Source organism: Macaca thibetana, chromosome 2 (assembly GCF_024542745.1).
Source record: "Macaca thibetana thibetana isolate TM-01 chromosome 2, ASM2454274v1, whole genome shotgun sequence".
Taxonomy (NCBI): Eukaryota; Metazoa; Chordata; class Mammalia; order Primates; family Cercopithecidae; genus Macaca; species Macaca thibetana.
In genome coordinates, this window is record NC_065579.1 from 45,875,953 (window position 1) to 45,890,890 (window position 14,938).

At 37.4% G+C, this 14,938-nt stretch overlaps 1 protein-coding gene across 1 annotated transcript in view; it reads right to left on the reverse strand.

Moving 5' to 3' along the window:
- SLC9A9 (solute carrier family 9 member A9) overlaps window positions 1–14,938 on the reverse strand; it is a 586,828-nt gene that overhangs the window by 105,450 nt on the left and 466,440 nt on the right. The window contains exon 13 of the mRNA XM_050779755.1: window positions 14,698–14,752. Coding sequence (XP_050635712.1) covers window positions 14,698–14,752 — 55 coding nt within the window. The remainder of the gene's footprint in view (window positions 1–14,697; window positions 14,753–14,938) is intronic.

Sequence of the window (14,938 nt, forward strand, 5' to 3'; positions counted from 1 at the left end):
GTGAAATATGTTTTCCCAGGTGGGGAAAATACCACTGATGACCCGGCATTGACATTTATACTGATCCTAGATAAAATGTTCAGAATATGTCTTAAATATCTGTTGACCCAGTTCCAGATACATTCGTTTATTTCTCTGAAGTTATTGATGACTTAATAACTTGGTTATGAAAGGCCATCAATAAATGAGTAGAAATAAATGAGTTAGTCTAGTGTGTGCTCTGCTTGTGCACTGGGGGTTGAAGATAAATGTGCTAAGGGAAGGCCGGCCTTTGAAATCACCCTGGAACAGGGAAGGTATCTGATGAGGCAGCACAGAGAGCCAGCCCATGGGAGGGTCCAGATGGGCAGCAGACAGCAGGTAGCATCAATCTATCTGGATTCTTCTGAAGTAGAGATCAACTCACACCTCAAGGACAATAGATGTGAGCAGTCATCACAAGTCAAATCTGGAACTTGATGGTATTTTTCTTATCATTAGCAATATTTCTTCTCTTTTGAGGATCTTTATTCCAGAGGGGATGTGGTGTGCATGTTAGAACAAGCATAGGTTCCAGAAACCGAAGACCAAGATTTGAGTTTAGTTACAACATTTTAGTAATACTACTACTAATAACACCAACTCTGAGCCTCATGTTTCACAGCTGTAAATGGGAACTGGTGGGTCAAGCATGTGGAATCTCATCTTTTATTTTACTAGATACTCTAAGCAGCAGAATGTTTGATACATGGGGATTTTCTGGCTCTTTTATTAACCTCTTTTTTTTTTCTGGGAAAATTTAAAAAATGACTGGGGTATTTGATATCTTTTTCTCCTTAAATAAGGCAATAGACCAGAGGTTGGGAAGTGACTGAGAATAGCAGGCAGTGGGTAGTTTTCTTTTAGGTGATCCCGTAATATTTAACACCCTCTAGAGAGGGAGCAACAGAAAAATTATGATGGTACTCTGTTTTGTGCTTATTTGAACCCCTGAGAGAAAACAAAGGTTCTGGCAGGAAATCTGTGAAAAACAGACAGCAAAGCAAGAAGGGATTGTTTATTGTAAACTTTGATGAAAAAGAACTAGAGAAACGTAAATACGTTCCTCTGTCAATATTCAAATATGAGGACTTTGCTAAGTGAACTGGATGAATTCTGCTTTGGGATAATCATCTGGGATTGCTCCTCATTTCAGGGAGATTCAGTGGATTAAGCGAGAGAGGGAGGATTTTCCTTTCTATTTCTGAAGATTTCATATTCAATATTAATGTCAGTGGAAGTTGCACCAAGTAATAACAAAGACAAATAATTACCATAACAAATCTGCAGAGCTCTTTATGGGCTCGAAAGCACTTTTTAGGGTAGTGCATGTGAATAGAATTTGTTACCAATACATTTGCCCTACTGTCTCCTTCCAAATTGGAGTATATTTGTGTAACAATTTCAAATGCATTACCTTGATTTTCTAATTACCAAGGAGAGGATCAGATTCCATGCCTCTAAAGAGAAAGAATTCTGGGTTCTGAAGAGGGAACATAGTATATAATCAAGAGGCAAATAGAAAATTTTTTTTCAAATTTACATTTTAAAGGGTGAATCATTAATTCTTAGCCTCTACATAGAAAGCCCTTTATAAAAATATTCTCACCATCCTAATGCCCAGTTAAATTCATAAATGTTGCCAGGAAGATACAGTCAGAAAATACATGCCTAGAGAGAAGAAAACTGAGACAACGAGCCACAGATGGATAAAACTGTTAACATGACACAGAGATCTCACAGATTGACTACCAGATGGGCTTGGCTCATGCTTTAGCTACAAAGAAAGGGCTTGGTCCAGGTAACTTTTTCTGTATAGTAGATCCAAGTTAATCCAGAGGTAAATAAATTCTTTGGTTCAGGAAAATATTATATGATATTGTGGTGGTCTTAAAGTGTATATCAACACATTCTTTGATACTTTTTCCTTTAAAGTATGGAACTTACCTAGAGGTAGAAAGTAGAATTGTGGTTACCAGAGGCTGGGAAGGGTAGTTGGGAGGGGAGGATAGAAGAGGTTAATAGGTACAAAATTACAGCTACATAGGAAGAATAAGTTCTAGTGTTCTGCAGCACTGTGGGGTGAATATAGTTAACAATAAATTCATTGCATAATTTCCAATAGCTAGAAGAGAGGACTTTAAATGTTTCTAACACAAAGAAATGAGAAATGTTTGAGGTAACGGCTATGCTAATTATCTTGCTTGATCATTACACATTGTATACCTGTATCAAATTATCATTCTGTACCCTATAAGTATGTACAATTACAACATGCCAATTAAAAATTTTAAAATTAAGAAAAAAATCTCTTTGAAGGTTAAAAAAAAAAAAGATGGGGCCTAATTTCTCTTCCTGTTGGGTGTGGGTCATACTTAATGGCTCATTTTTAATAAATAGAATATAGCAGAAATGATGGTGTGTCATATCCAAGATTAGGTCATAAAAAGTCATTGTGGCTTTCTTTTTTGCTGTCTCTCTTGGACCACGTGCTGTGAGAAAAGTTGGCTGCCCTCTTGTGAGGACACTCAAGAAGCTCTGTGAAGAGATCCATGTGGAAAGGAATGAAGTATGCCTGCCAATGGCCGGTAAGGAACGGAGGCTTTCTGCCAACATGGGAGCAAATCCTCTAGGCTCAGTCCAGCCTTCAGATGATTCTAACTTTAGCTGACATCTTGACTGTAATCTCATGAAAGACCTTGCATCAGAAAGACTCAGTTAAGTTGCTTTCCAATTCCTGATCCATAGAAACTTTGAGATAATAAATGTGGGTTGTTTTAAGCCGCTATATTTTAGGATAATTTTTTATGCAGCAATAGAAAATACAATGATATACTGGAATAATAAATTCTAGATGTGAAAGGTATTGAAATACAATTTGGAAAGAAATAATATGTTGAGGCCTACATTTGCATAGCTTTTTACAGTTTATGAAGTGCTTTCACAAAAGTAACATTTGTGGTATAGAAGACATATGTTCCCTCTTAAAAGTATATCAAAAACTATCCTGGGTCCAATATACCCATCTTACAGATTGAAGATTAAATACAAAGACAAAAAGTGATGGACCAACTTAGAGGAGGAAGTTCACAGCATCTCACTGTACCTGCTTCATCATATTCTTAACTAATACCTGACACATTTCATAATTCAGTTAGTGTGATAACTCATATATACATGTTCACAAGAACATGCATGTGTGCGCACATACACACACATGCCCTAACAAACAATTTTCCCTGGAACAAGAAGATCCTGGTTCATGGTAATAACAAAACCCAGAGCCACTACTGCCATAGTAAAGATAAGAGTCTCACATTTAGATTTGAGATTCCATTCTTTAGTATTTTGTATGTGTCTAAAAACAAAGCAAAACAATATGTCTTCCTACAAAAACCACTTCAACATCACTTTCACAATGGCTAGCCATGACAGAAAACTGGATCATAAACATATGATAGGATTCAGGTATTGGATAATTGGCAGCAAAGGACTGTGATCCTTGAAAGAAGGGAACAAATGAGGTGAGCCCGCTATTCTCCTTGACTTGCTGCCTGTAAGTCCTTCCCTTGAAGGTAAGGAGATAGAGTTCAAGCAGAGAACAGCAGTCTCACTGACTTGAAGAACTAGAGATGGGAGTTAGGGTACCGCTTGAGTGGCTGTGTACAGAGAGGAGGAAACTGCACAGAGAGGACACCTAGAAGCCTGTGGAGATGTTTCCCATAGGTCCTTGGTTGAACACTGACCTGTACATGCACAGGTTGAGGTTCACAAAGGCTTGCAGGGAGAAACTCTTGTGAAACTGAGAAATAAATGGAGAGATTGAGATCACATGGTGCTAGGAAACACTGCAGTTTGGTCCAGCCAAAGCCAAAAGTCAGCTATTCTGTTGAGACCTCAGAAAAAAGCATGCTTTATGAGTAAACACAATGTTCTAGAATAATGACCATACCCTAAAACCGAGGATGAAATGAAAATGTATCAAGGAAGGCAAGCACAGAACTAAGGCTTAAAAGATTTTAACTGATTGATTGAATAAAATTCAGCGACCTTTATAGAATACTCCACACTCCATTCAATGTAATATTCATAATGCCTAGCATGTCACAACAACTGCTAGACATGGGAAGAAGCAGGAAAGCATGACCTGCAGCCAGAAGAAACGTAACTTATAGAAACAGAACTTCAAATGGCTCAGATGCTGGAATTAACAGGCAATGGCATTAAAATACTCTAAAAAATATACTAGGGAATTTAAAGACAAAGAGACAATGAAAACACAAGTGAAGATTTCCGCAGGATGTAAATAGTATTAAAAGAACAAAATGGAAATTCTAGAATCAGGCAAGAGAAGGAAATAAAGGGCATCCAAATGGGAAAACAAGAAGTCAAGCAGTGAACTGTTCACTGAGGATATGATTGTACACCTAGAAAACCCTAAAGACCCCTCCAAAAGACAACTGAATTTGATAAAGTAATTCAGTAAAGTCTCAGGTTACAAAATCAATGTACACAAATCAGTAGCACTGCTGTCTACCAACAGTGACCAAGATGAGAATCAAATCAAGAACTCAATCCCTTTTACAACAGCTTCAAAGAAAGATAAAATACCTAGGAATATACTTAATCAGGGAGGTGAAAGATTTCTATGAGTAGAACTACAAAAACCCTGCTGAAAGAAATCATAGATCCAAACAAATAGAAACATATCACATAGTTATAGATTAGAAGAATCAATATCATGAAAGTGACCATACCGCCTAAAGCAGTCTACAGATTCAATGCAGTTCCTATCAAAATAACTATCGTTTTTCACAGAAGGAGAAAAAACAACTCTAAAATTCATATGGAACAAAAAGAGCCTGAAGAGTCAAAGCAATCCTAAGCAAAAAGAACAAATCTGGAGGCATCACATTACTGGACTTCCAATTATACTACTAAGGCTATAGTTACCAAAACAGCATGGTACTGGTAAAAGAGTAGATACATAGACCAATGGAACGGTCTAAATGGTGCTGGGAAAATTGGATAGCCACATGCAGAAGAATGAAAGTGAACCTCTCTTTCTCTCACCTTATTAAAAAAAAAAAAACTGAAGATGGATTAAAGACATAAATCTAAGACCTGAAACCATAACAATTCTAGAAGATAACCTAGGAAAAACTCTTCTGGACATTGACCTAGGCAAAGAATTAATGACTAAGACCCCAAAAGCAAATGCAACTAAAACAAAAATAAATGGGACTTAATTAACCTAAAAAACTTCTGTGTAGCAAAATAAATTATCAATAGAGAAAACTACAGAATGGGATAAAATATTTGCAAACTATGCATCTGACAAGAAACTAGTATCCAGAATCTATAAGGAACTCAATCGGATCAAGAATAATCCCATCAAAAGGTGGACAAATGACGTGAATAGACATTTCTCAAAAGAAGAAATACAAATGGCAAAAAAATATGAAAAAACGCTCAACATTACTATTTATCAGGGAAATGTAAATTAAAGCCACAATGAGATACTACTTTACTCCTGCAAGAATGGCCATTATTAAAAAGTCAAAAAACAATAGTTGTTGGCATGAATGTGATGAAAAGGGAATGCTTATACACTACTGATGGGAATTTAAATTAGTGCAATCTCTATGGAAAACAGTATGGAGATTTCTTAAAGAACTAAAAGTAGATTTACCATTTGATCCAGCAATTCCACTACTGGGTATCTACCCGAAGGAAAATAAGTCCATATATCAAAAAGACACCTGCACGCGTACATTTATTGCAATACAATTCACAACCGTGAAGATATGGCACCAACCTAAGTGCCCATTGGCCAATGAGTGGCTAAAGAAAATGTGGTATATATATACCATTGAACATTTCTCAGCCATAAAAAAGAATGAAATAATGTCTTTTGCAGCAACTTGGATGGAGTGAGAGGCCATTATTCTAAATGAAATAACTCAGGAATGGAAAACCAAATAACTTTTGTTCTTATTTATCAATGCAAGCTAAGCTATGGGTATGTAAAGGCATACAGAGTGACACAATGAAATTGAGAGACTTAGAAGAGGGAGGTTGAGAGGAGCTAAGGATTAAAAAACTCCACATTGGGTACCATGTATACCACTCCAGTGATGGGTGCACTAAAATCTCAGACTTCACCACTTTATAGTTCATCCATGTAACCAAAAACCGCTGTATCCCCAAAGCCACTGAAATAGTAAAAAGAGAAAGAAAAAAAAAGCCATTAAAAATTTCTAGAACCAAAAAGTACAATATTTGGAATTAAAAATTTACTAGATTAGCTTAAGGGCAGATTAGATACTAAGAAGAAAGTGTCAGTGAACTTGAAAAGAGATCAGTAAAAATTATGCAATTTGTAGAACACAGAGAAACAAGATTAAAATAGACTAATACCTAAGTGATATGAGAAAAAAATATTAAGTAGCCTAATATATATAATATTGGAGGGCTAGAAAGAGGGCAGTACGAACATGGAGAACAAAAATTTTTCAAAAAGCAATAGTTGAATATTTCCGAAATTTGATGAAAATATCAACCGAGAGTTCCAAGAAACTCAGTGAAAACAAAGTAGGATAAATTTTTAAAAACCTAGGCATATAGGAATCAAACTTCTAAAAACTAGAGATAAAGATAAAAATCTTAAAAGCAACCAGGGAAAGACGGAGCATATTATGTTCCAGGAAATTAAAAAAAATTCAACTGACTTCTATCTGAAAAAATGGAGGCCAGAGGCCGGGAGTGGTGGCTCACGCCTGTAATCCCAGCACTTTGGGAGGCCGAGGTGGGCGGATCGCGAGGTCAGGAGATTGAGACCATCCTGGCTAACACGGTGAAACCCCGTCTGTACTAAAAATACAAAAAATTAGCCAGGTGTGGTGGCGGGCGCCTATAGTCCCAGCTACTCGGGTACTCGGGAGGCTGAGGCAGGAGGATGGTGTGAACCCGGGAGGCGGAGTTTGCAGTAAGCCGAGATGGCGCCACTGCACTCCAGCTTGGGAGACAGCGAGACTTTGTCTCAAAACAAAACAAAACAAAAACAAACAAACAAACAAAAACAAACAAACAAAAAGGAGGCCAGAACACAACACAATGTGATTTTTAAATCGTTGACTTTCAAAGAAGACAACCATCAAACCAGAATTCTATATCCGGTGAAAACATATGAAGCGCTATTTAACAGATAAAGAAACAGGAAAATTCCTAATTATAATTGGAGGTTTTATTTTAAATGTTTAAATTATTTTTTAAAACCATTTTTTGTGGGTACATAGTAGGTATATATATTTATGGGGCACATGAGATGTTTTGATACAGGCATGCAATGTGAAATAAGCACATTATGGAGAATGGGGTATCTATCCCCTCAAGCATTTATCCTTTGAATTGCATACAAACCAGTTACATTCTTTAAATTATTTTAAAATATACAATTAAGTTATTATTGACTAGAGTCACTTTATTTTGCTATCAAATAGTAGGTCTTATTCATCTTTTCTATTTTTTTGTACTCATTAACCATCCCCACCTTTCCCACTTCCCCAAACCCTTACTATTCTTCCTAGACACTTCTGACCATCCTTCTACTCTCTAGATCCATGAGTTCAATTGTTTGATTGGAGGTTTTATCAGTAACTGATAAAATAAGTAGACAAAAACAGGTTGACATAATTTGCACTTACTGAGCTATGCCAACTGGATTCTGCAGTTGTTTGGTATAGTATTGAAACAGTTGCAAGAATACACATTGAAGTACACACGGAATATTCCCCAAGATATATCAATTGGAATCAATAAAATAAGTATCAGTACATTTCGAAAGTCTGAAACTGTACAGATTACTATAAGGTCCAAACGGTTTACGTTGGCCCATGTGACCTAATATATGGCAGACTAATTGCATTAGAGGTGCCGTTTTTTTCATCCCTGTATCCACAGCCTTTTCCATGTAAATCTGCAGTTCTTTTGACCAAATAGGAGTCATTTATTCATACATCTGTTTTTTAGGACGACCTTGTAATTTTCTCTGCTCAGCAGAATGTAGCAGCGGTGCCAACATATCACTTCTGATGCTCAGCCTCAAGAAACCTTGCCTGTTTTTGCTTACATTCTTGCCCTCTGTCATGGCCAGGAGAAAGACACACTCAGGGTAGCCCACTGGTCCCAGATGAGATGAGAATCATGTGGTACACAGCTGAGGCACTTAAGTCATCGCTATTAAAGTTATCCTAGATCAGCCGACAGCTCTCCAAATCCAGACATATGAGCAAGCGTAGCTAAGATCAGCAGTTATCTAGCAAATTGTAGCTGACCCTAGATATATGAACAAGTCCACTGTAGAAAAACTGAACCCCAAAGACTTGAGATAAGTATTTATTGTTCATGCCTCTGAGATTTTGTTTGTTATGCAGCATTATGTGGCAATAGATAACTGATCCTGTCTGTATCTCTGACTCATAGCTTATAATACTCTTGGTGGCTCACTGTAGCTATACTTGCACCTATGCTATTTCTCGAATAGGTAGGCATGTTCCTGCCTCAGGACCCTTGTCTTGTCTGGTATGTTCTTCCTTTAGACATCTGCATGAATAAGAGCTAAAGACTCAACCCTTGATGGGAGGAAGTAACAAGCAGAGAATGATGCAGGTTGGCCCTCTCCTCCTGGGAGACAGTAGAGCCTGCTGCACTGTGAGTGAAGGATGACACACTTTGCAGTAGGAAAAGACCTCCTAGACAATGGACCCATACTCATAGCTTACTGGGTTTGGGTGAAGGGAAGGATTCCAAGGATGAGGAATATACTCTAGCCTCTTGAAATGAGAATATGCTTGATACTCTCGATAGGGTTGGGAAATGAGGCTGACCAGGAGTTAATGGGGAAAGGATTACTCAAATGTTGACTGACAGGCTATCTTACTGGGAAGAAAGAACACATTTATAGATTGGATGTGGTGCAATGGTGAGAATGAAACAGCTTTGGCCTTTAGTTCTGGTTCAGCCCATCACTGGTTTGTTGTCTTGGGAAAATTAATTCTTTGAACTCCAATTTCATCATTTGTAAAACGGGAGTGATATAGGTATCTTGATTGGTCAAGGCAAAGATTAAATGTGATTATGTATATATACACATATGTATATAATTGTTAATCACTTAATATATAAAAATGCTCATTAAAGTATAGCTACCACCTTCCACTTCTTCCTTGTTATCATTCCTACTTTCTAGAACATGTACTTGCAGGAACTACTGGTAAGATAAAAATACAGAATTTAGTCCTATGCAGTAAAAAGTTAGTAGGGAGAGGACATACTTTTGAATCTAAAATCCATAAGTAAGTATAACCAAAATAAATTTAATGTTGGCCAAGGGAAAACCCAAGATATTTTCTCTGAAATGTTTATTTTTCTCAAAATACCATTAGTTACAATGACATTGGAACGACATGACATTACAAAAACTCTCACCTGGGTCACATCAAATTTTGAGACTAGTATTCTATTTCTGAAATATCTGTGGAAGTGCAGTGTGAAATTTACATTCTATGAGACTAACTCCAACAGCATAGGAGCAATAAACGAAAAAAGTATGGAAAATGTTGACAATTGTTAAATTTAGGGGATGGGTATGTTGAGATTCATTATTATCTTATCTTTCTGTTTATTAGGAACATTTGAAAATATTCACAAAGAAAAATTTTATTTAATGACCATGATGACCCCACTATCTACTAAATTAATCTCTTCCCTTCTTGAACCTACTTATATTTCCAAGTCTTGCAACTCTGGATGGCTGTGAATAAGAACTATCAATTGTGCAGAAGAACAAATACTTCTATTATTCACCCATGGCCTCTTCCAGGCTTCAAAGGTATTCCAGGTTATGGTTTTCTGGGAGTTAGCAAACAAGTCTTCATTCGCTTTACACCTTTCATATGTTTACAGATACTTTGTTGTATCCCTTCTTCGTTCTAGTCTTTCTGATGGAAAAATCCTAATCCTTTTAATCCCCGTTGCTCTGACAGCAGGTCCCTCTGTCAGTTATTGAAGTTGCCCTTCTTCAGACCTTTCTCAGCTCTGCTCACTTTCATGTGCTGCAGTGACCAGAACTGATCCACCCAGGTTACACACAAGAATAAAGGACAACCAAAACCAGAATTTCAATGAAGGGACTTTCAGAAACAAAAGAAATTTGGAAGGTAACATCGAGAAACCATAAAGAAACAAGCATAGTGTTAGAAAATGAAATTGTATGTAAAAAGATGAAAATTATCCTCATCATAACAGCTGGCAGGGTGGAATGGGGAGACATTTTTTTTTAATGGGCTAATTCTATTACTTTCAAGCTCCAAACCAAACCATCAAGGGAGTCTATCACATTAGAAAAAAACTCAAACCTAACACCATGGGCAACGGACTGGCCCCTGCCCCTGTCTGTTTTTCCCACTTTTTCTCCATCCGCTCCCACCCTGCTTACTCAGCTCCAGCCATGCTGGCCTTCCTGCTGCTTTTGTGCACACCATAACCCATTGTGACTCCAGTGCCTCCATACTTGCTGTAGCCTCTGCCAGACCACCTCTCCTCAACCCCTTCTCACATGGATTGTTTCTTCCACACATCATTTGGCCTCTGATCAAATGCCACTTCCACCCTGACCAAGAAGCCTCCTCCCCTGTTCTCTATCCTCTGACCTGCTTTATTGTGATCATGCTTTGAAAGCACAGAATGTAGTTTACCTTTCTCTGATCAGTGTCCCCCATTACAGTATATACTCGGGAGGAAGACAACTTTGATTTGGTAACTCCTGAATCCTCACATCTAGGTTAGTGCCATAGGAGTGGGTACCAAGAATTACTTGTATGAGTAAATGAATGAATATATGCATGCATCCCAGTTAAGTGGAAACTCTGGAACCAAACTGTCCGGGTTCAAATTCCACCTCTCCCTTCTGTGTGTTCTTGGGCAAGTTTTGTCTCTGTGTACAATTTCCTTATTTGTAAAATGCAGATAATTATAGTACCCACTCAGGGTTATCTTGGAAATTAAGTGAGCAAACGCGTATTAGGTGCTTAGAGCAGTGTTAAGAATAATAGCTAGTGCCCAAAGAATATGGGAATGAGTACGATCAAATGGCAAAAGGGAAAAAGAGAAGCAATACTGGCAGCCTTCCTTGAGTAGCAGGAGTTTTCTATTAAAAGACTGAAGGCAAGTATGGTGCTCCAGTGACAATCACCTACTCTGAAAAGGTGTGCTTTCAAGTACAAGGAGTCAATTACAAGGGAAACTTCCTGTTGTGTGGGAGGCTACCTGAGGGTTTTGTTTTTCACGTTTAAGAGGCATGAAATTCACAACTGCAATATCTTCCAGTTCTCAGATTAGCACGTTTGCATGAAGTATACATCCAGAGTGTAATATCTGCATATGGAACATGCTTTCTAAAGCTTTTGTGCCTGGTGCAAATAATCGTGTAACACCATTCACATTCTAAACATATTGTATGGCAAAAAGGAAAGTTGTGACATTAGTAGTTAGCCACAGCTACAAGTTCACATTCCCAAAAGTTATTTTACTTTCCACAACAGAGAACAAAGAAAAAATTTAAAAACATATTAATATATATAATTTTAAATATATATAATTATATAGTTTATTCTTGATTTTGAGAGTGTATAATCAGTAACAACTATAACTACCTGCAAAATTTTTAGCTTTTGGTAAGTAAGAAGGGTCTTTTGTTTATATATTAAGCCTGCCCATTACAAGGATTAACCTATTTGTTAATGCAAACCCAGTTTAATAAATGCAAATCATGGGGAAACATACAATCCTCCTAAGAATTGGGGTTACATTATATAATCCAACAGAGCAAGAGATGTTGATAATAAGACAGGTGTTGCCAGGCAAAATGAGAGCAGAGAGGTTCTTGACAGTTTGGAAAGTACCAAAAAATGGTCCAGGTTCAGTGGCAGCTGTGCGGACACTAGAGCTTGTTACCTCCCATCAGAGCCCACTGTTTCCTGTACTTGATACTGAAGATAAGAATTATCCCAATATGTGGAGAAAACCTCTTTCTGAAATGTAACTTCTTTGGTAATCAAACATTATCATGAATAAGAACACTTATAGGATACTTCTTAAAAATAAAATAATTTGTAGGTAGCAGCAGTTCAGGAAGAGCCATGCCAATGATAGTGCTACTTACTTAACATTTAGATAGTGCTTTATGTGTCCTCTACAGGAGGCCCCAAGTGAGAGATTTCTTTAAAAACATAGTGATGTTTTGTATCACTTGAGGAGAGGGTATGATTTTTCCTTCTAATGATATGAATTTAATAAATTACCAATTATTATTTCTTTATTTCCCCTTTGGCCATCAGAAAGCTTACTTATGGTTTGACTACAGCAAGTATATAAGTCCTTATGATCTGCTTATTCATGATTCTTTTTACCCCTCTAGTTTTGACTATCTGCTCTTATTAATATTTTTTACTGATTTTTAAAATTCTATAAAAATATTTTACTATTATTATATGTGGTGGTTTAAGCTGTCTTCAATCATTCATAAAATGAGATGGGTTTAGCTTAATTAAGTTGGGTCATTTTCATAAACCCAATTTTCCTTATCATAAATAACAGCCTGGAGAGGTAGATGTTATCATTTACATTTTATAGAGAGGGAAACTGAGACCCAAAGGCATAAACACCTTGCCCAAGACCCCAAATATCACAGGGTTTTCACTGTTCTATGTTATGCTATCCTATTTCTCTAATAAAAAAGTGACTTTTATTGCTACAATATCTTCAGGTAAGAGTTGTTACTGATTTAATAATGAACTTTGTTTTAAAGTGTCACATGAATGAGATAAAATAAAATACATTTAAATTATAAAAGAAAGCATTTAGGCTAGTAGGAAATTTTTACCGATAATGGTATATATGATTGTAGAATATTAGGCATTTAGAAGATAGAGAATTTTATTTGATGAATTTTATAATTGTGTCTTTTCTTCTTTTAAAGAAAAAGGTATGCAAGAAGGACAAAATTTAGATAAAAGTTTTGCTTGAAGGTAGGAGAATGAATTATTTGACTGATACAAGATGAAAATGCTTTTTAAAAATCAGCCACCACCAGACATTACTGACTATTCATTATAGCCCACCAGTGTAAGGAGATGGGCTTTGATCTCCTTTCTAAGGTCACCAGGCTGGCTCTAATCCCAGTGCTTTGGGCACCCCTGCTGTGCTCCATCCTGCAGTTAGGTGTGTTTCCTGGACAATGGAGTCTGTGGAAACTGCTTGGCCTTGGAACACATGTGACAAAAAACCTCAAAGTACATGAGAGCCAGGATCATCACCAACTTAATTTCCCAGCCTTTTCCGCAGAGCACAGGCTCCTTTCTTTGTCTCATCTGTGTGTGCCAGGAAAGCAGTGTCTTGCCCAGGGAAACTCACCAATTGTGCCTCATTGATGGCATTATTGGAAAAATAAGCATGAAATAAAAGAGAGGGAGTCCCTTAGAATACAAATATGCTCATAACACAATTCATTAAGTAATATCACTTATTTATGATATTCTCCTATTACATCTATGTCTGTCTACTTCTAATTTCAGCAAAAAGGTGTAAAATTTCCCTGCATTTGCTTATTTGTGTCAAGTACTGAGTTTAAAATGGCTAGTGCAAAACCGACAATGATAGATTCTACTTTGACGTTTGGTTCAAATTCAGTTTGGAGAATGCATTTCCCCTACTTGAGGTGATATGGTTTGGCTATGTTCCCACCCAAACCTCATCTTGAATTATAACTCCCAAAATTCCCATGTGCTGTGGGAGGAACCTGGTGGGAGGTAGTTGAATTATGGTGACGGGTCTTTCCCATGCTGTTCTTGTGAGAGTGAATGGGTCTCACTAGATCTGATGGTTTTAAAAACAGTTTCCCTGCACAAGCTCTCTCTTTGACTGCCGCCATCCACGTAAGATGTGACTTGCTTCCCCTTGCCTTCTGCCCTGATTGTGAGGCCTCCCCAGCCATGTGGAACTGTAAGTCCATTAAACCATTTTCCTGTATAAATTACCCAGTCTTGGGTATGTCTTCATCAGCATTGTGAGAACGAACTAATATATCAGGGAAGAGCTCATTGTTCTAAACAATTACCCCAAAGGATTTTCAGGTCTCTGTAGATAATTGTTGTTCAATTAAGTCAGGAATGGATCACCTAGACAGTTTCTTGGGCCTCAGACCGGATGAGAAGCCGTCCAGGAGAAATAAGTCAATTTGTTGTTTGTGCAACATGCATTGGACATACTTAGTGTAAATTTCACTGAGTCGGCTAGCTAGCAAGTTGCTGGGTAGGGATTTTAACTATGGAGTGCCTCATTCTAAGAGCCATCATGGTATTGCTTGTACTTTGTAAAGTTTTCAGGCTTCGTGCTGCCATAGAGAGGCTTGCAAGTACATGCTAGTTCTAAGCATTCATATGCTAGAAGTTATCAACACCCTGAATTCCCTTGTATTTTATTGTAATCTCATTTGTTTTATCAGCAGAGGAAGCTCCATTTAGAAATAGCTCCTTGGTCACATGCTGGACAAACATGGAACAGCCTATGGAACAGAACAATCATATCTCTATATTCTGTGCATTGGTTTCTTTGACTTGCCTGGTGCTGTGAGGAGGGATCCTCCTTCAAATTTTCATCCAGGTCCACGCCAACTCTGTTAAAGAAAACCGAAAACTGGTCAATCCCCTGCTGCAGAAGGAATGAGACAGTCTTGCGCGTCAGATGACCTAACCCAAACAAAATGTGTATCTGAGAAAAGATTTGGCAGAAAACTATTCTACCTCTTCTTGAATCAAAAGAACCTCAGATTTATACCAAAATAAGAACTTGAACAGCTGGG